Source organism: Cebus imitator, unplaced genomic scaffold (assembly GCF_001604975.1).
Source record: "Cebus imitator isolate Cc_AM_T3 unplaced genomic scaffold, Cebus_imitator-1.0 Scaffold261, whole genome shotgun sequence".
NCBI classification, from domain to species: domain Eukaryota; kingdom Metazoa; phylum Chordata; class Mammalia; order Primates; family Cebidae; genus Cebus; species Cebus imitator.
The window spans coordinates 2692795-2715613 of NW_016107576.1; the positions used below are offsets into that span (position 1 = coordinate 2692795).

At 33.6% G+C, this 22819-nt stretch overlaps 1 protein-coding gene across 8 annotated transcripts in view; it reads right to left on the minus strand.

Annotated features, from left to right (window-relative positions):
* Positions 1 to 22819, minus strand: part of ODF2L (outer dense fiber of sperm tails 2 like) — a 54014-nt gene that overhangs the window by 11629 nt on the left and 19566 nt on the right. For all 8 annotated transcript variants that reach the window (XM_017499852.2, XM_017499854.2, XM_037728293.1 and 5 more), the window contains 7 exons: positions 22644 to 22706; positions 22441 to 22512; positions 21522 to 21638; positions 15150 to 15335; positions 11435 to 11544; positions 10343 to 10478; positions 285 to 395 (listed from right to left, as the gene is read on the minus strand). In XM_017499852.2, the coding sequence (XP_017355341.1) occupies positions 285 to 395; positions 10343 to 10478; positions 11435 to 11544; positions 15150 to 15335; positions 21522 to 21638; positions 22441 to 22512; positions 22644 to 22706 (795 nt within the window). The remainder of the gene's footprint in view (positions 1 to 284; positions 396 to 10342; positions 10479 to 11434; positions 11545 to 15149; positions 15336 to 21521; positions 21639 to 22440; positions 22513 to 22643; positions 22707 to 22819) is intronic.

Here is a 22819-nt window from a genome sequence, read left to right on the forward strand (position 1 = left end):
ACAAGATTAATAAGAATACATTAAGGGTCACATTATACCTATGTAATTAATTTTAAATCTACTTTTAGGAATATCCAGTATATCCATATGCAGTGTTTTAATCAGGAAACATTAGAATCGTCTATTTATACAGATATCTGGGACCTTAAGAAATATTTGAGACATTTTATAACCCACCATAATAGCCCCATCTCTCTTCAGTTCTGTTTATTTAGAATGCAAACAAATAGTGTTTTAAATTGTCTACCAATTGTAGTAAACACCATAATAAATGCAGTAGTCACCTGAGTTTTATACATTTCAATAAGGGTTTTCTGGTTTTTTTCTACTTCTTGCAATTCTAGTAGTTCATTTTCAACAGAAACAACTTCATCCTTCAAAGAAGCAAGTGTAGTCTAGCAAAAAAGATATAAATAGATTTTATAAGTCATTAGAATACATTTATACTCCAGTGCTAAGGAATTATTATAAAAACATAACTCATGTATTAACAAAGTTAATAAAATAATTATTTTTGATTTCATGCAATTACCATCTAAAATTTAGAAATTTCAAAAAGTTAATAACTAATACTCATGAACAACCTTATTAAGATTTACACCGGACACATGATTTTTAAAACTTTTAAAGTTTACTGACAAAAAAAAAAAAAAAAAAAACTTGGAAAAGTAGACCATGTTCCTAGATATGAAATATAAATACTGTTGACATTATCAGTTTTTTCCAAATTAATTTAAAACCACAATTTCAAACAAAAGTATAACAAATGGGGAAGAATATGACAAAACTAATTTAAAACTAATATAGAAGACTAAATAGGAAAGAGTGACACCATTTTGAAAGGAATACTAAGTGAAGAATCTCAGTACTTAGTAGATATTAAAATGTATAAAAAATTAAAATTATTAAGATACTAACATTTGAATATAGAGGTTAATAAAAAATAAAAATACACAAAAATTATACTTAGTACATGATAAAGGTTATATTTTTAAATCAGTGGAGGAAACATGGACCACTAAATAAATGGCAATAAGACAACTGTTTATTAGAAAAAAATAGGTTAACTACCTGCCTCAACCCAACACTAAAGAAGCATCAAATGAATCAACTAAAAACTTTTAAAAATTTTCAGACAATTTGGTAAAACTTTATTCCTTTTCAGAATAGCAAAAATCCTAAAGAGCATAAAATTAAAGGAAGATATAGAGAAATTAAAAGTCTGAGATTTTATCTTCCTTGCAAGCTTACTAGTTAGCCTACTGCAGTTTCATGGATGCTAGCAGAAGGAACAAGATTCCTGGATCAGATGCAGGGGACTTAGTACCCACAGCAATAGGAGTAGTAAGACTGTCAGCAATGGTATCAGTTTCCTGAGCCTCAATTTCTACAGAGCAACCCAAAGAGGCCAGGTGGCAACTGCATGTGCAGTCAAATGCATTACAGAAGAAGAAACCTGAGTTTAGGAAACCCAAATTTCTTACAGCAGGCAGTGAGCATGTCTAACCCATGCTCCTAAGGGAGACATAGTTATCATATTCCAAGGATATCTACTATAAAAGCATCCTTGAAAAGACAGTCTACATGGACAATGTCTCTGCTTACAAGATGTGCACAACTGTGAGAGCACTCTCGAAAGAAGCCATTTTTAAAAATGTGAGTGTATCTCTCTCCAAAGTTTCATAGCTTTCCAATACAAACAAAATATGAACAAAATATTGGCAAATGACAAATTGGATGTCTTGTCAAATGACATTTGTCATTAGCAAAATAAAACAATTAGATTAATATGCTTAATATATAGTTATATATTAATTAGGACAAAAGACAAATATAAAAGATAATAAGTAGGTAATTCAAAAAAGCATAAATGTGAATGATCGATGAATACATGAGCCAATACGTTCACTAGTTATTTTTTAAAATGTTGTAGGCACTGAAGTTTCTATTAGTGAACAAAACAGACAAAATGCCCTTCCTTTACAAAGTTTACATACTGGAGGGGCGGGCAGACAGACAAAAAACAAGAATAAGCAGTAAAATATATCAAACGCAAAAGCAGCTAGGAATGACGTGAGGGAAGGCCTCCTGAGAAAGAGACTTTTGAGTAAAACTGACAGAAGTGTGTCTGTTTAAGGGAAAAATATTCCCTTCAGGGAAAAAGGCAACAGTGGGAGGAAGCCTAGCAAGTTAGGGGAAAACAAGAGAGCCAGTGGAGTAGAAATAAGAGAAAAAAGGGGAAGAATGGAAGGAGATGAGAGAAGAAGAATAAGAGAGGTAATAGAAAACTAGATGCTATAATGCCTTGTAGGTATTTATTAACCAAGATATCTCTGAGCAGGGTGGGGTTGAGCAGAGGAGTGGCATGGTCTGATTACATTTTTATAAAAACAGCTCCACTGCTATACCGAATGCTGCCTGCAGGGGCCAGGGCCAAAGCAAGGAGAATGGTGAAGAGGTCACAATAACAATGAGAGATGATGGAGGCTTGAATTAGGGTAACAACAGTGGTGCTGGTGAGAAGTGGTCAAATTCTTAATATACTTGAGGTAGATTTGATAACAGACTGGAAGCAATGTATGAAAGAAATGATGATTTTCCATTAACTGGGATGAGAAAAACTGTAGAATTAACTATTTTGAGAAACATCAAAAGCTCCATTTTGGACCTGACAACTTTGAGACACCTATTAAATTTCAAAATGGAGATGTCAAGCAGGCAGCAGAATATATGTCTGGAATTCAGGGGTAAGGTTAGATTAGAGATATAAATTTGAAAGCCTAGAGCACACAGATGGTATGTAAAGCCACAAGACTAAATGAGATTACTTATAAAATTTGGAGAGACTTGTTTTAAAATTAGTACTTTTAATTACCTAGTACTGGAACATGTATAGGGACTACTTTACTTATGGTATACACATTTATGATGGGCAATTTGGAAATACAGAACAATATTAAAAATGAGTCTGTCTTTTGACCTGTATCATACAAGTAAATATATCCTAAGAAAACAGATAAGCAAAAAAGACTCAAAAAACATTTTATTTACAATAGTAAAAAACTGGAAGTAGCATATATACTACTTTTAATTAATATGTATATTAATATATACATATATTAATAAAATCAAAAATTATATATACTAAAATATTAACTTCAGTTATCTTTCAGTTATGAGATTACAGATGACTTAATTTTTTGTGTGTTTTTCTGTTTTTTCTAACTTTCTATAAGAAACAAATACAACTTTTTAACCTTCCAAATAAACTTTCTGTTGTGTCTAATACAGGAGATTGCTGGGCCTTGGAAGCAGTATTCACAGTTTATTTTTCATTTGCAACTTTAAAATCCAAAACTATTCTAAAGTAATTAAAAGTAATAAAACATAAACATCTAGGCTGCAAAAAAAACTGCATTTACACTGCAAAAAACATATGCCAAACTATTTAAATATTTTCCTTAAAAATCCAGAAAAGAATGCATTAAAAATACATTTCTTAATTATTAATAGGATATGCTAAAATACAAACTTTAACTCAATGACTTCTGTAGTCTATATAATTCCTTCATCATTTTATCAAAAACTAGTTTATAATTAATATCTTTCTAATTCTTTCTCTCTGAAGGATTTCAATAAGAAAATAAACATGAAAAATGGCTTCTTCTTTCCAAATAGAGCAATTTAAGCATTCATTTAATAAATACTCATTTATAATTAAGTATATGTCACACCATCCCTGGGCAACCTGTGTGTACATAAAGATAGGAGTTTACAAGGAGAGATTCACTGAGAAGAATTTGGAAGGAATTTGGGAGGAAGAATTTGGGAGGAAGTAGCATTAGAGCTAAATTTTAATGGAAAGGTAGGATTTAGATACTGAGAAAAATAGCATTCTAAAGTATAAGAATAGGAAAACTATAGGAGTAGAGGCAGAAAATATGAAACAATTGCAGAAAATCAGTATTCATATTTGTCTAGAGCTTTGAATAACTAGAAGACTACATTCCCTAGTCTCCCTTGCACCTAAGTGGGAGTCATGTGCCTAAATAAGTAAAAGAGTCAAGTCATATGGGAATTTGGGGAAGGTTCCTTAAAGGGGAGGAAATTATTTTTTAAAGGAAGGTAATGCATTTTTGTTTTCCTCCATCCTGTTGCTTGAAACTTGACTACAATGATTGGAGCTCCAGCATCTATTCTACATCATGAGAATGAGGGTCATGACCTAGGGATGGCAGAACAGAAAGCTAAAAAGCTAAAGAGCCACATCAGCTTTGAAGTGCCAACTCTGGACTTTTTCTGCATAATAACTATCTCTATCTTACTTAAGCCACTTAATTTGGGTTTTCTGTTATATACAGTGAAGCTGAATCTTAACTAATATAAGACTTGCTGAAATATTTAAAATACTTCCCTAGAGTGCTAGGGTATTTTGTTTTCTGGAATTTTCCAAGACATTTTCTGGCAAACTTTATATAACTTAAAATGTGAGACAAATCAAATTTCTAACTATAAAATGTGAACAAGATTGTGTCTAGTATTCTTTTCCTGTCTTCTTCCAAGTTCTAATTCTGGCTTTGCCACTAAACTAGTTGTATGATCTTGTGCAAGTTATTTAATCTCTCTGAGCTTCAATATATTCATCTATAATTAAGAAAAATATCTTTATTATAGTATTACATGAGAATTAGAAATTAAAAAAATGTAAAGCACTTATCAAGTGCCTCCTACATTAATGGTAATTGACAAATAGTAACCATTATGGTTGCTACTCTCCAGAGTCATTTATTAAATGACTAATATATTCCAGGCACAGTACTAGGCACTAGAAGTAATGGGAGGATAAAACAATCCCCGGTATGTGGAGGATGGAGGGAAGAACAGCCCTCAGAGGGAGACAAATTATACAAACAAGTAAGTATAATGAAGTTCTACCCGCAAAATTGATATAGAGAGAATAAAGCACAGAAAAAAATGGGGAAAGGTTAGTAATGTGCCCTATCCGAGAGAATGTCCTAGGTTTAAGGAGTCTTCTTCTGGAGAACTAACCACATTTTAAAATCTCCCTTCATTCCCAAGACCAAACTAATATAAAGAAATAAGATGTTTATAAATCAACTTAATAAAAATAACAGACCAGGGGTCATCAAAGGACAAAATATTTTTAATGCTTCTGGAGAACTGATGACTAACTAATGAATCAGGAGGGTCTTTAGCTAAGGAGGAAGTTCATCCACCTGCTGAATCTAGAGAGGCAAAGGGTTAAGGGCAAGAGTGAGACTTAGATTTGAAAAGGATTAATTCAAAGCTGATGAATAGAACAGCTGACTACCACTACCCTCTACCCCCTACTCACACACTCAAGGCAGAACACCTGGAACTAGCAGTTTACTTCCTAACAAACAAAAATAAGAAAAGTCCTTCTCTAAAGAACTTGAATTAACTGTTTGGGAAGAACAGAGGGATGGTGTTGGTGACCCAGAGCAAAGACGGGTCATTTGTATTTTGGCATTTTTTAGGGGCTACCAGTAAACTGCTAGTTTCCCCATAGTTGAGAAAAGTGAAGTGAAACCAGTCAAGTGACAAGAACAATCCACACATCCATTTAGTTTTCTCTTGTTTTGCTAGTCTTTTTATTGTCTCATTTGTAAATTCTTAAATGTCAGAGTGGCTTGCATCTGTAATCCCAGTACTTTGGGAGGCCAAGGTGGGAGTACCACTTGAGCCCAGGAGTTCAAAAGGCCAGGAGCCTTGGCAGCATAGTGAGACCCCACCTCCACAAATGCACACAAATTAGCCAAGTGGTGGCATGTGCTGTGGTCCCAGCTACTTGGGAGGCTGAGGTGGGAGATCACTTAAGCCTGGGAGATCGAAGCTGCAGTGAGTTCTGATAGCACCACTGCACTCCAGCATTGGCAAAAGACCAAGATTCTGTCTCAAAAAGAAAAAAAAAAAAGTGCCAGGAGGAAACAAATAAATTGAAACGCTGAAAAGAAAAGAGAAAAAAGAGAAATCCTTATAGGTATTTTTAAATACTTGACAATAGGAACACTTGGGGAATACTTTTTTAAATTCTTGGAAATTAAACTTTTAAAAGATGGATTAGAAGATAATGACTAAAGAAGTCTGCCCCTAAAATTGAACAAAAGCCAGAAATTGAAGACAGAGTATCCATTTATGAGGTCCAACAAATCAACAATACATTCGGTAGTACACCCAGACAGAAAGACTGGAGAAAATGGAAAGGGGCAGGAGAGAGCATTACCAAAGAAATAATATAAAAGAATTTCTCAGAGGTAAAGTAACTGAGTCTTTGGATTTACAAGGTCTACAAAGTACTTAGCACAAAGAACTGGAAGACACAACTAGATGCGTGTGAAGTTTCAAAACGTCAAGGATATGGGAAATCTCTTGAAAATTTCAAGAAAAATAAAAAATGTCTCTACAGAGGAATAAGTATCAGACTGGTGGCAGATTTTCTCTACCAGCAACTCTGACTTATAGAACACCGTGGAGCAAAGCCTTCAAAGTTCTCTGTAAAAAATTACTTTCAATCTAGGATGCTATACCCAGCTGAAACCATTAATCAAAATGAGGACAGAATAAAGGCATTTTTAGACATGTAAGACCATTTAATGTTTACTTCTTACTTTCTTTTTCTTAAGGGAATACTATTTGCAGATATATTCCAGTAAAAAGAAGAAGAAGAAACAGGATGTGGGATCAAGGAAACAGTGGAACCAGGATAGCAATCAAGAAAATTCCAGCATGGCATCTGGGCAGCAGGCCTAGAGACCAACTCATTCAGATGAAACAAGAAGACAGAAGGTCCCAAGTAGAAGAAATCTGGGGAAAATGGGTTCTTCAGAGAATAGAGATAGGATGAAGAATTTCAAGAAAAAGAAGAAAAAAAAAAAAAAAAAAAAAAAAAAAAAAAAAAAAAAAAAAAAAAACAAGACTATGATAAGGGCAAAGAGTACAACAAGCAGGGTTTTTGGAAACTCCAGGAAAAATTTAAAAGTTGTAAAATTTAAAAAAATTATAAACATATTACTTGACTGTGTAGTGAAAGAACAACTATAAAAGTCATTGTTATTAATATTTAGAATCAGTCTATGAAAAGAGCACTTTGGGTTACAGAACAACTTATCAATTTAACCATACTGGCAATGTAAAAGGAAATTGCAAAGTGAACATGGGGAGAACAGGTAATTGGAAAATATACTTATTTTCCAAATAAAAGGTGAAGATATATAATCTGTCCTATTTCACTTTTCTGTCAAGTGAAGCTCATCTTACAGTATTGGTAAGCAGGGGAATGATGTATAGCAAAGAACTAACTTTTGTTCAGATGTAATTTTTTCTAGTTTGTTAATTAATTGTCTGAACCACGTAAAAAACATCAGCTGAATACAAAGTGCACAAACACAGCTGAACACAGCAAGCCACAGAGATACACAGCACTCTACATAAAGCCCATATACTCCATGTTCCTCCTCCTCTTTCTTCTCTTTGGTCATGAGCCCTATCTTGGAAGTGCTTATTGTATATTGCCCTTATGTTCATATCTTATATCCATAAAAAACTCTTTTAGCTTCCTATATCAAGCTACCTTCACTTATTTTTTAAAAAGGATAAAGTTATATGTTTGTTGTAGTATTTTTTAGGAATTTAACATGCCTTTTTAGTTGTATTAGTATTTATATTATCATTTATGTTAGCGCTCTACTAATTAGAAAGTCAATATAATTGACCAAATTTGATAAATCAAGGTATAGTAGCATAAATATATAATTTAGATATATGCAGATAACCATCAGAGGAATAAAAATATAAATTGTTTAGAAATTCATTTTTACCTGCCAAATTAGCAGACACTATAAGTAAAAAAATACATTTCATTTCCCATGCTGATGGGGTATAGAGAACTAATGGCAATAAAATACGTTTTTAGAAGAAATGTAGCAAAGCATATCAAGAACATTCAAAATGTTCATATTCTTTGAATCAATAATTCTACATGGGAATATAATCTAAAGACAATACAACAAAAAGTTTATGTGCAAAAAAATTCATCAGATCATTATTATTATTAAATGTTAAAAACGTTGGGAATAACCTGAATGACTAACAAATAGGGAATCTCCTAACACTTCTACATGGAATATATATTACAGAGTAATTAAAAAAGATGCTTATAAAGAGTTTATATGTTATATACATATTACATCTGTTTCCATTTTAAAGTGAACAAGGCAAGACATTATTTTAATGACAACTATGAAAAAAACAGAAGTATTACAAAATACCATTATCTCCAAGAACTATGGGATCAGTGATCATTTTGTTCTTTTCTTTCTATATTTCTACAGTTTCCAATTTTACTGTAATGAGTATATATTTGTCACTCAAAAGATAACACTGAATAAACTGTTGGAAGTTGGAGGAACTATGTTCATTGAATAACTGAACTTTTATTAAGAAAACACAAGAAGTTCATATTTCTTGAAGGACTATAAAGGACTTACAAAATTTCTTGAAGGAAAAAGTTCTAATTCAGAATAATGTCACCGCTAAAAAAAATGGTATTAAGGTAAATTGCAATTTGGATTTTTTAAAGTCTTTGCTAACAAAAAGTAGCCAAAATAATTGTATTACTAAATACATTAAAGGTGAGAAAAGAAGACCTTGCTACTTTCTATGATGTATATGACTTAGATTACTATTTCCTCCACTAACTCCTGAATGAACACAGCCAACAGGACTGGCAATTTCAAGTCCTCCACTTCAAACTAGTAAGAGTCTTTCCACTTGGAACAAAACAGGCTTGAGATTTGTGAACCTAGCCTTGTCCCATTGGTCTAAAGGAGATTAAAACTCAACATCAAGATGAGAAAAGTTATCAACTTTATAAACCTACAACGGGAAAGAATCTTTTTGGCTTGGGCAATCTGTTGTCTTCTGCAATATATAATAAACAACCTTTAATTACTATACATTGTACTGCTTAACACTATGTATCTCCCGCAAAGACAGATCAGTATGTAGACTATAGATTGGCTCCTGGGAAAATATGCTAAGACCTACAATGGATAAAATTCTTTTTCCAGCACATGACATTTTAGACATATAGCGAAATAAGGGTTTAGAAAGAGTAAAAGATATTTGGATGTATCCCCAGTTTCCTTCAGAAAAGCAATCTTTTAAAAAAGCATTTAACCGCACCTGGAAAAAAAATAAAAAATAAAAAAGCAATTCAGAACCTTAAAGCCTGGAATGCTATCATTTTATTAAAATAATTTCCTTTGGTGATGATTTTTAAATTATGTATATTTTTTCTCATAAACAAACTCATTTTTAAAAAGCCACTGCAGTTTTTATATGATGTCTACATAATTCTAAACAGACAGTAATTATGTTTCCAAGAAACCAGTGCATTTCTAATGCAAAACAAACAAACAAAAACAAACCTTAACTCAGAAAAAAAAAAAAAAAAGCCTTAGATCTTCACTTCTAACATTAAATATTTTTTCTCTCAAGGATCATGAAACATATCTGCAACATCTTTTAGGAATTTAACATGTATTAAGAACATCTTAATACACAGAATAAATGTATTATTTAGTTAATTCTAAATACAGTGATAGAATTAAACTGTTATGAATACAACAAAACAATGTTAGATGCTTATTTTACAAGTTACTCTAAAATGTACTCTAGCTACTAATACATTATTTATCCTGTGCACACAAACTTTATTTCATGGTTTAAAAAGATTCTTTTCTGTCTTCTATTTTCTGTCCTCTAAAAATATTGTTATGGAAGTGAAAATCATGCCATCATCTTTCAAGTTCCATCTGGTCCTTATATGTATCTCTGGTTGACTGTAAACTCAAATATCTTTTTTTCCCCACAAAGAAAAGCTTCTCCCCTGTCTCTCTTCTGGTACCTATGGAAAGCAATTACCAGTCGGATTTGAGCAAGCTGGAAAATTCTTTCTGGTTATAAAGCAGCCAAGAACATACTTTCTGGTTTCAAACAGACCAGGCCTGAGGCTATATCCTATCGTAACCATGACACTCAGAAATAATCTTATGTACTAAAGTTAATGTAATTTGGATGATTCATTTAACTGCTAAAATTGGATAGTAAATCATTTATTTTAAAAGTTGAGGCAAAGAGTCAACTTCATAAATCTTATTTAGTACTGCTGAAAATACATCCTGACAAGCATAAAAGACAAGAGCACTGTACTAAACATACTCTTTCTTCAAGCTACTTCTATTAAGTAGACTATGGTCATTACATAACATATGCCTGCACAAACATACATACACAGTACCTTTAATTTTGTATTCTGAAGATTCAGAGTTTCATTTTCATATTCAATTGAGTGAATTTTTCTAAGAATTTCTTCACATGAATTTTTTCCATGGTCTTCCATTTTCTTCAAATCTTCCAAAAGATTAATGATTTGCCTTTATAAAATAAATGAATATTTTACAAAAGTCATAAAAATTTTTACTCAAACAATATATTTTAAGTGTGTTTCTGAAATAACTTTGGTAGGGTGTATTGTTTCCAATAGGGAATATACAAAAAATAAACAGAATTCATAGAAGAGCAAAAATAGGAAGTCGTAATCTAAAAGGGTACAACCAAAGCAAATCATTAGAAACAATTACCCACTGATGATTCTGAGGAAAAATTATACAACGTGCTCTTTGCTGTTCAATAAAACTTCTAAGCTATTATCCACAAGTATGCACATCTCTCTCTTCCTCTCATACACATGCACAAATTTACACACAATTTTAGGGACAGGTTAAAGAAAAGAATCAAGGCAGTAACAGCCAATCTTTAGACATGAATTATATATGGTAGTTTTCAATGACAAAACTGAACAGAAGACACAGAAAACACTTAAAATCAAATATTCAGGGTTCGTTATTGTGTTATGAGTAATACATTTCAAATAATAAAATACATGCATTTTTACTTTGCATTTTCTTTGTTATGCATTTAAGTCACTTGAATTAAGGAACAATAATTTTTAGGATTTTCAAAACAGTTATAAATTTTTAAATATATTTTTACACATTTTTGTTTAAAAGAGAACATCAGCTCCATTTAAGACAAATATTAACATTTACTACAAATAATAGATGGCATACTGAAATAATGAATGATAATCTACAAGTTTAAAATTTCAAAATGTGAACACCAATTCACTTTTAATGAGCAATCATTTTAATTATTTTTAATAGTAGAGTAAGAAAACTTTATAGAATTATAAATAGGAAAATATCAAATCACGTAATTAGCACCTTTACCATATATAATCTTAAAAAATCAAAATACAAACAACTCAAAGAGTTAAAAGAAAAAATGAGAACTCTTACTAAATAATAAAAGATTCTAAATTCCTTCTTACTTTTTCATGGTTTCAATCTGTACTTCCAATTCAGTTTTTTCTATTACAATTTTCTCATAATGACTTTTCCAGGCATTGGAAGCTGAAATTGTTTCAGACAACTTGACTTCCTAAAGAATACATAAAAATACTCATCCTATAATTTTAAAATATTTTTGTTTTGTTCAGAAATCTAAACACAAATACATTATAAACAAGGAAGCAGTCATCTAAAAAGCATGAAACTTTCAATACAGAAAATTGTACACACATGTTTATAGCAGTGCAATTCATTATTGCAAAAATATGGAACCAGCCTAAATGCCTATCAACAAATGAGCAGACAGAGAAAATGTGGTACATATCCACCATGGAATACTACTCAGCCATTAAAAGGAACAAAATAATAGCATTTGCAGTAACCTGGATGAAGTTGAGATCACTATTCTAAGTGAAGTAACTCAGCAATGAAAAACCAAATATCATATGTTCTCACTTACAAGTGGGAGCTAAGCTATGAAAATGCAAAAGCATAAGAATAATATAATGCACTCTGGGAATTGGGGGGAAGGGAGGGAGGGGAGTGAGGGATAAAAGACTACACATTGTGTACAGTGTACAGTGCTCGGGTAATGCGTACACCAAAATGTCAGAAATCACCACTAAAGAAGTTATCCAGGTAACCAGAAACCACCTGTCCTGTAAAAACTATTGAAATAATTAAATAATGTAAGTAGACAACTTTGAATAGGAACATTTTAAAGTATCTATATTGCTATCATTTTATATACACATAGTGGAAGTTTCAACCTAACACTTTAAAAGATGTTACAACTATTTTTAAACAATATTTCATAATTAAGATAATTTCTTTTCTTTTTACTGAACATTCCATTTTTTTTATTCTTTTGCCCTGGCTGAAGTGCAGTGGTGCAATCATGATGGCTCACTGCAGCCTCTAACTCCTAAATGTAAGGGATCCTCCTGCCTCGGCCTCCCTATCAGCTAGGGCTACAAATGTGTGCCACCATAGCTACTTCATAGAGGTCACCCCATCAGCCTTCGAACACTGCTACTGTCCACAAAGATATAAAAGTGGTACTAGTGGCTTATCCATTTTGAATGTGAACTCCATGAGGTAGGGATTTTTATCTGCTTTTGTTCATGGCTGTATTTCTAGGGGCTTGATGGATAGAATCTGGAGCACAGCAAACAATAAATAGCTCAAATAACTCTCTGCAGATCCACCTAAAGAGCTGTGCCTCCTGTCTACATTCTACAGAAAAACAAACACACTGGAAGGCAACAATTCCAGTAATTATAAATCAAAAGGCCCAGAAACAGTAATGATAACAATTAACATGTATTGGGTTTTTCTTTCTTTCATCATTCATCCATTTACTGAACAAGTATTTACTGAGAATCTATTACGCACAAGACTTCTTAAAATTTTTTCAAAGTAATACTTTTGATATACTGAATTACTAGTTTGTTTTCATAGTTTGTATATGAAAACATATTGTTTTCATATTTTGTATAAAATAAGCTTTAATATAAATTGTGAAGTATAAGTTTATAATGTAAATTGAGATATTTAGAAGGTTTATCAGTAAGAAAAGAATTTATGTATTAGCAATATAATTATTACCTACTTCATTAGTATGACATTCCCAGATGTTGAAACTAGTCAGTGATGGAATCACCTTCCTAGAGATTTTTTGAGTTGGCCTACCTTTTCTCTTTACTTTAGAAAAATGGCACATCTAAGCCACCAGAAGCAAAAAGAGGATCTGTCTAGTTTTCAAAGAAGGAAATGGGATAATTCTTCAGTGTGCAGAATTATAGAGCATTTAACATCCTGGCCCCTGGGCACTAAATGTCAGAATCAGTTCTCTAGTACTTTCAAAATCCCCATTTCTTCTTTCATCTGTCCTTATAACATGCACATATAAAGCAAAATCCCCCTTTTAACCTTTTCTTCCACTGCATTGAAACTGCATCTGAACTAGTACTAGTGACCTCCTAATTACCAAAGACCATAGACCATAGACCCTTACAAATCCTCCTTGTCCTTGATCTCTCTTTCTGTAGTCCTTGGTAAAATGTAGGCATTGTGTAGATATGTGATAACATTTTGTTAAACTATCGTTTAGCCCTTGTTGTTGAACTGTTCATGTTTTAGACTTAAGACACTGTTTTAAATAATGGTACCCTTACCTTATGTGAACAGGATAGTAAGCTCCTGCCTTCTGAGACTTATATTCAAGTAGAAGTAAACAGTTAAAAATTAAACAAAACACAACAGCAATGATAAATGGAAAAAATAAATGATATGGTTTCAGATTATAGTGAATGCTATTAAAAAAAAATTAAGACATTGATATGATTGTTTTGGGACTACTTCAAAAGGATTGTCAAGAAAGGCCTCTCTGAAGAGATGTCAATTGAAAAGATACCTGAATGGTTAAAAAAAGAAAGAGCTATTGTGAGCCAGAGAAGAACATTAAAGCCAGAAGCAACAACAAACAAGAAAAACAACAAAACAAACACTTCATGCATTAAAGGAATAGAAAGGAGGACAGTGCAAAAATATATTTTCTTATTTATTTCTCCCTGCAAACACATGAGAAAGGGAGTATTATGATTCCCTATTTTATACATGAGAAAATTGAAGCCTAAAGAGGTTAAGTTCCTTATCCAAAGTCACAAGGTTAACAATAGGGACAGTCTTACATCTGGGGTGTGGTAGTGATGCTATTTAAGTAAAATCCCCCCAAGAATGTTAACAACTCAATTAGTTTTTACTACTCAAGAATCTTTTCAGGCCTTCAACCAGGTCTACAACTTTCTAGACTTTAAACCTAGTCTTCAATGTTTTTATCTAGTTAAATTCTTCTGATGATAGGTTAAATATTAAGCCTTAGAATGTTAATGCTTGAGCTTATAAAATAGTATTTTGTTTGCAATAGGCTTTTATACAAGTCTGTTTTCATTTCTGAAAGCCTATAAAAATTCTATAAGCCTTAACATTAGTTCTTAAGAAGCGAGATATCAGTGAGACATTTTTTAGTAAAATCAATTCGTAATTGAATAAATATAATAATTTGTCAAAAATAACAAAACGCTATGCCCATTTTGAAATTTGTACTATAGCCAAAGATATATTTTACATGGCGAGTTTATTTCAGCATATGGTTTTAAATGTATTACAGAGATTAAATGAGGTTACTGAATAAAGTCATAGGGTCAAATGACATAAATCAGCATTTCTCAAACTAGTGTTCCTCAGAACCAGTTCCAAGAGTTGCTTTGCGGGTAAAGGAATAGCTCTGTGGTTAAAAAAGTGTGGGAAATACTTAGTTCAATACCCTTCACTCCACTGTTTCTGAAAGCCTTCTCAGAGCCTTTAATTTGCTAACATGGACAATAATGTTCCAAGCGAAAATATGTATGAAGTATTACCCTTAGTTAGTTGGCCAATAGAACCTTTTTTGTGCCTGGGGCAGGGGACACACTTAATATTTCCTGTAAGTAAAGTTCCCAAGGAAATGCTGATATATTTCAATATGAAAATTTGACATTTTATGTAATATTCCAAAATAAAAGATTAAAGCAAAAAGTGCTGTTTTTCTGATATTAATAGCATTAAGAGAATAAAATTACTATATTAAGCATCATGATATTATATAAACTAAGTACATAAAATATATCTTTTAAAAAGAATGTATTTACATACCTGATCTCTAATTTGGGAAGTAAGCTTTTCAATAGCTCCTGTAAAATGGTCAAGCCTTTGTTTGTAAACTTTAGATGCCTTTTTTAAAGCTACAGTTTTTTGCCTGTTTTCTTCTTTCATCACTACAGCCTCATTCTTATTCATTCTCAGTTGCAGGTTCCACTTGGCTATCTTGGTTTCTAAGCTCTAAAAAAATAAATAAATAAATAAAATGGCAACAATTAAAGCGTTTCAGAACTCCAATTTTATGTAAACACTGTAAAAATATGTATATAACTGATATAGTATGTATATTAGTCCATTCTCACACTGCTATAAAGAAATACCCAAGACTGAGTAATTTTAAAGGAAAAAGGTTTAATTGACTCACAGTTCCACATGGCTGGGAAGATCTCAGGAAACTTACAATCATGGTGGAAGGCAGAGGGGAAGCAAGGACCTCCTCCACATGGTGGCAGAAGATAAAAGAGTGAGGAGCAAAGGCGGACGAGCCCCCTACAAAACCACCATATCTCATGAGAACTCACTGACTGTCATAAGAACAGCATGGGGGAAACCAACTCCATGATCCAATCACCTCCTACCAGGTCTCTCCCTAGGCATGTGGGGATTATAAGGATTACAATTCAAAATGAGATTTGGGTGGGGACACAAACCACAGCATTTTGCCCCTTGCCCCTCCCAAATCTCATGTCCTCACATTTCAAAACACAGTCATGCTTTTCCAACAGTCCACCAAAGTCTTAATTCATTCCAGCATTAACCCAAAAGTCCAAGTCTAAAGTCTCATCTGAGACAAGGCAAGCCCCTTCTGCCTAGGAGCCTGTGAAGTAAAAAGCAAGTTAATTACTTCCAAGAAACAACGGGGGTACAGGTACTGGGAAAATATTCCCATTCCAAATGGAATGAATTGGCCCAAAAAAAGGGGCTACAGGACCCATGCAAGTCCATCCACTGGGGCAGTCATTAAATCTTAAAGCTCCTAATCTCCTTTTACTCCATGTTTCACATCTAGGTCATGCTGATGCAAGGGGTGGGCTCCTTCAGTCTTGGAAAGCTCTGCCCCTGTGGCTGGCAGGGTACAGACCTCTTCCTGGTTGCTTTCACAGGTTGGCATTGAGTGTCTGTGGCTTTTCCAGATGCATGGTGCAAGCTGTTGGTGGATCTACAATTCTGGGGTCTGGAGGACAGTGGCCCTCTTCTCACAGATCCACTAGGCAGGACCCCAGTAGGGACTCTATGTGGGGCTCCAACCCCACATTTCCTTTCCACACTGCCCTAACAGAGGTTCTCCATGAGGGCTCCATCCCTGCAGCAAACTCTTGCCTGAACATCCAGGCATTTCCATACATCCCCCGAAATCTAGGCAGAGGTTCCCAGGCCTCAATTCTTGTCTTCTGTGTGCCCACAGGCCCAACACCATGTGAAAGTTGCCAAGGCTTGGCGCATGCACCCTCTGAAGCAATGGCCTGAGCTGTACATTGGCTACCTCAGCAGCAAGGCCCTGAGCCCAGCCCACAAAACTACTTTTTCCTTTTAGGCCTTTGGGCCTGTGATGAGAGGGACTGCCATGAAGACCTCTGACATGCCCCAGAGATATTTTCCCTGTTGTCTTGGCAATTAACACTTGGCTTCTCATTATTTATGCAAATTTCTGCAGACCACTTGAATTTCTCCCCTGAAAATGGGTGTTTCTTTTCTATTGCATGGTCAGGCTGCAAATTTACCAAACTTTTATGCTCTGTTCCCCTTTTAAACATATGTTCCAATTTCAACCAATCTCTATGAACACATAAAACTGAAAGCTTTCAGAATCAACCAGGTCATATCTTGAATGTTAGAAATTTCTTCTTCCAGATACCCTAAATCATCTCTTTCAAGTTCAGAGTTCCACAGATCTCTAGAGCAGGGGCAAAATACCACCAGTCTCTTTGCTAAAGCATAGCAAGAGTCACCTTTATTCCAGTTCCCAACAAGTTCCTCATCTCCATCTGACACCATCTCAGTCAGAACTTCATCGTCCATATCATTATCAGCATTTTGGTCAATCCCATTCAACAAGACTCTAGGAGGTTCCAAGCTTTCCCATATCGTCCTGTCTTCTGGGCCATCCAAACTGTTCCAATCTCTGCCCATTACTTAGTTCCAAAGTCGCTTCCATATTTTTGTGTATCTTTATAGCAATACCCTACTCTCTGCAGTACCAATTAACTATATTAGTCTATTCTCACATGCTATAAAGAAATACACGAGGCTGGGTAATTTACAGAGGAATGAGTTTTAATTGACTCACAGTTCCATATGGCTAGGGAGGCCTCAGTAAACTTCAATCATGGCAGAAGGTGAGGGAGAAGCAGGGACCTTCTTCACATGGCAGCAAGAGAGAAAAGCATGAAGAGCCAAGGGGGAAAAGCCCCTTATAAAATGATCAGATTTCATGAGAAGTCGCTCACTATCATGAGAACAGCATGGGGAAAATCATCCCCATGATCCAATCACCTCCTACCAGGTCTCTCCTTAGACACGTGGGGATTATGAATATTACAATTCAAGATAAGGTTTGGGTGGGGATACAGCCAAACTATATCCGTTTGGATCTGTTCCCACCCAAATTTCATGTCAAACTGTAATCTCCAGTGTTGAAGCTGGGGCCTGGTGGGAGGTGTTTGGATCATGGGGGTTGTTTCTTATGAATGGTTTACAGCATCCTCTTGGTGCCGTTCTCCTGATAGTGAGTTCTTACAAGATAAGGTTGTTTAAAGTGTGCAGCCCCTCCCTCCTTGCTCTCTTTCTCTCTTGCTTCTGCTCCCACCTTGTGAGATGCCTCACTCCCTTTGTCTTCCACCATGATCGTACGTTTCTTGGGGCCTCCCCAGAAGCTGAGCAGATGCCAGAATCATGCTTCCTGTATGTAGAGCCTGTGGAATTGTGGGCCAATTATACCTCTTTTCTTCATAAACTCTGCAGTCTCAAAGGAGAAATACATTCTTAAATTGTTTTTAAAAAAACAAAATCCCATAAAACCTAAGTAGCTGGGAAAAACAGTACAATAAGTGGACATAAGACAAAAGAGCATCCCATAGGAAACACTGCTGTCATTCCTCTAAAAGTCCACACGGTGTCATCATCACACCATGAATGGTTTCTGTCTCAGGTTAAAAAACTTTTAAACATGGAAAGTAAATTTTCTTTTTGAACGTGGTTCCAGACATGATCTTCACACCATATTTATCAAATCCCACACTTATGCACTATCAAGGAATACAGTGAAATGATAAACTTTTTATAATTCTCAAGTAATAATCTCTCTCAAATAATTTGCCAAATGAATGAACACTTTTTTTTTTTTTTAAGACGGAGTCTTGTTCTGTCACCAGGCTGGAGTGCAGTGGTGTGATGTCGTCTTACAGCAACCTCCACCTCCCGGGTTCAAATGATTCCTCTGCCTCAGCCAGGCATGTACCACTCCACCTGGCTAATTTTTTGTATTTCTTTTTAGTAAAGACGGGGTTTCACCATGTTGGCCAGGCTGATCTCAAACTCCCGACCTCCTGATCCACCCGCCTCGGCCTCCCAAGTGCTGGAATTATAGGCGTGAGCCACCACACCCGGCCATGGACACATATTCACAGTGGATTATCTGTCTTTTTCTATATCCAAAGGAGTGTCTGTATACACGTCGAATTTTATACAGACAATTATTCTCAGTCTCTTCGGAAAACATAAAAATGTTCTAACTCTAACTGCTACATCACAAAAATCTAGAAAGAAAAACTGGTTCAAGGCATCTTTGGGTTAGTTCCCAGAAACTTACAATGTAAATTTTTAAAAGACCCAATACAACATTACTCAACACTAAAAAAAATTGAGATTAATGTTGCCAAATTGAGTTCATTGGGTTTATACTCTTAAAAGCAAAAAACGAAAAACTGTCAAACCTAAGTCAAAGAACTAAATTCTGAACCCCTTAATTACTTAATGCCTTAAATCCAAAAGTGGGTGAGAGAAAATGTGGAAGAATCAGTAAACTCAGATAGTTTCTTTTAATCATTTCTTAACAGTGGCATTTTGGTAAAGGAATTTGAATTTAAATTATTAGGAGAATTTCATAGTAAAATTTTAGGATTTTAGCCTTCTGTTCTTTCTCCAAATTATCATGGATATAAAAAATAACTACTATGCTTTCCTTTTAAAAGTTATTTAACATTTCATTTTTAAACTGAAGAAAGTATTTTCAAAAACTTTCCCAACTGTTGTTTGAGGACATAATTTGAAATTATGTAAAATAAAGTGGGGAAGATGATTATCTGTGTTAAATCACACATCAGATGAATTCAGTCACATGTGTTCTCTTATATTTACTATGACAGAGCACTGCAATATCAACTCAAGTTCGTCTGCATTCCCTAGCATACAAAATTTACATCCCCCATAAACCAGCTTAATGTCCCTTTAAAGGAAAAACACACCAAGAAAAACCTCGAGTACAGTTTTGAAACATGCTACAGGTTGCAGACATCTGCTCTGATTCGGGAATGCAAAAGCAAACAGAAATCTAACTCAGAAGTCCACACACTCAATAGAGTCTGAGTCTCTGTTAACTTCTCAAGGTGGGAATATTGCTTCTTTGGCGGGAAAAAAAAAGTTACCTTATATTGTATGATTGCCACCTCAAATTCTTATTTCAAAGTGACTTTGACTCCAAAAGAATAATGAGACCAAAAAATTCCCCTTAATTATACTTCTACAAAGCTGTTTAATAAGGGAATTACTTGAGTTTGTGAACATCAAAATTGGACTATTTTTAAGAATATTACGATTAGTAACGAAAAATAAACACTGTACTGACTGTTAACTGTGTGGAAGCATGTACAGCTACTGCTCAACTTACAACCACGATTGTGCCAACAGACTGGTCGTAACACGATTTGGTCGTAAGTTGAGTAGGCTATATGTACAGTACTGTGAAATGATGTTATAAAAATCTTTGTCATATTTTATAATTTTCTTTCATTATTGTTATATATCATAATTTTCTTTGTTCATTTTATGCCATTTGTATCATCTCTACACCATTTTGTTTCTTATTTTTACATTCATCAGGTTTAAGTAAAACACTGCATTACCAGTACAACTGGTTTAATATTTGCAAAACATACAAAATTACAAAATACAGGTGCATACAAAAATACAAAATACACGTGTAAAAAATACCACAGGAAACATTTTCCCAATTGCTAAACATATCAAAATATACAAATATGTAAGAAACATTTTATTGGCCACTGGTGCTTGGCTGTGGATCGTTGATGTTGTCATCTGAGGCAGCAGTTGGGGTTACCGGAGTTGGTTTTTTCATAAACATGGTGAGCTTTGTCTGAATTGTATGTTTCTTTTTTCCTTCATAAATTTCACGATACGGACGAGACACATTGTGCACCATCCGTTCAATCCTTGCAAATCGTTCGATGTTTGGGTCCATTGCTTAGAAATGTATAAGAAGTTTATTCAGTAAAGATAAACCATCTGATAATCCCTTAGTGGTGAACTTTCTTTCTGGCTCTCCTCTTCTTTCTCTGCTTCTCTTCTTTCTTCTTCCGCCACTCTTTCTTCTTCCAATTTGATTAGCTCTTCATTTGTAAGTTCTCTAAATTCTTTGTCTAGCAACTCTTCGACATCTTCCATTTCACACTCCAAAGAAAGGTCTTTAGTGAGTTTTACTATTTTTTCCCGAATAGTTTCAAGTTCATGTTCACTGTCATATCCGTCAAAATCATTAACATGGCACTTAACACAATTTTTCCAGGTGCCATTCATGCACTTTGTCGTCACAGCCTCCCAGGCGGTAGCAATATTCTTGATACACAACAAAATGTTGTAATGTTTCCAAAAATCTACAGCGGAGCAGTCGTGGCTAGCGACTGTGGTCGTAAAGTCGAATGGTCGTAAGTTGCATAGGTCGAACGTCGATCAATACCTGTATGCATATTTGTATAGATGTAGAAAAAAGACTGAAATAATGTACACCAAAATGCTAACAATGATTTTGGTGTATTTAAATTTATTTTATTTTCCATAAATTTTCCACAGCAAATATAAATTAACTATAAAATAGAAATGATTTTTAAAGTAATTCAATCCCATAAATTCTTCCTAGATTAGTATTAAACAGAGACAGCATTTTTATATTGGAATTTGGACCCAAACCTTTAGGTAGGCCACAAATATTAAGATTTACCTTAAATACGTATTTCCCATGTCAACAATTGTGTATTTTAAAACCATCAAATTCTAGAATTAAGGAATGGCTTTATAGCCTTTCATTAATTTTATCACTTGAGATATAAAAATGGATATATATTTATAAATAACCTTCACATATTCTTTCAACTTATCATTCTCGGCTTCCTTTTTATGGATTTGGAACTGTAGTCGTTCATGTACTACTTTTACTGATTGAGAAAAACGGTTTGCTTTCAAAGTATTTGCCTGTAACAAAGAGAAAGAGAAAACCAAAATATATATATGTAATATATATTATATAAAATATATATAATATATAACACAAAATATATATTATAATATATAATATAGTATTTCCCATGTCAATATATAATACATATAATATATATTTTATATTATATATTATATATATTATTTATATTTTATATTTTATATAATATATATTTTATTTATATAATATATATTTATATATATAATAAAATATATTTATATATTTATATATAATAATATATATATATCATTTGCTATATCCCCAGCCCAATATCTTTCATTTTACTCCAGTTTAGGCACAATCTAAAGCACTGCATTACATAAACTGCCATCCCTATTACAATTGTATTTCATGCCAAACCAGGGGTAAGATTTTCCCCCCAACCCTTTTGATTTAATGGCTCCTGATAATCATTTCATTTTTAAAACTCCCATCTATCTTCCTAAATAAAGTTAACGGTATACCTAAATTGCTCCTAAAAACACTAAAATTCCTTAATTTTTCCCCCAATTGAAATACAATACAAATTTAAAATAGTTCCTAATATGAAGTGATTTATGCCAAGTATCCTGACAAACACCATAAAACTCTAAAAAATAAAATTAGTAAAATTAAGATGCTGTATTTGATAGGTAAAACCTGTAAAATATCCAAATCGTCTAGAATTTCAAAACACTTTTCTGTGTTTACTTCTGAGGAGCTGGGGCCCAGATGGGGAAAAAAAGGGAGTCAATATTAATATAATGAATTAAGCTCAAAAACTCAAATTTTGCTTACCTTTTCATTCTGAAACAAACAAGAAAGTTCTTGGATATGGGCCTCCTTTTCAAATACCTTCTTCTTAAGATTCTTCAGCAAATATAAAATAAGAGTTAGAAATTTCACAACTTGTATAATATTGGCTAATATTATAAAACCAAGTAGTATGCAAATAACAATGACAGAAAGAATGAACACAAAGTAAGTGTGGAAAGACTTACAGCATTTTCACTTTCATTATCAGTTAGATTTTCTAGCGACATGCTGGGTAAATTGTTTCCTGTCTGAAAAAAGAACATTATAAATCAGTGTTCACAAATTATATTTCTCTATGTAAATAAGTAGGAAGTGGAATAAGCTTAGTCAAGAAATTAATATGACTTTAATTTAGATTTTT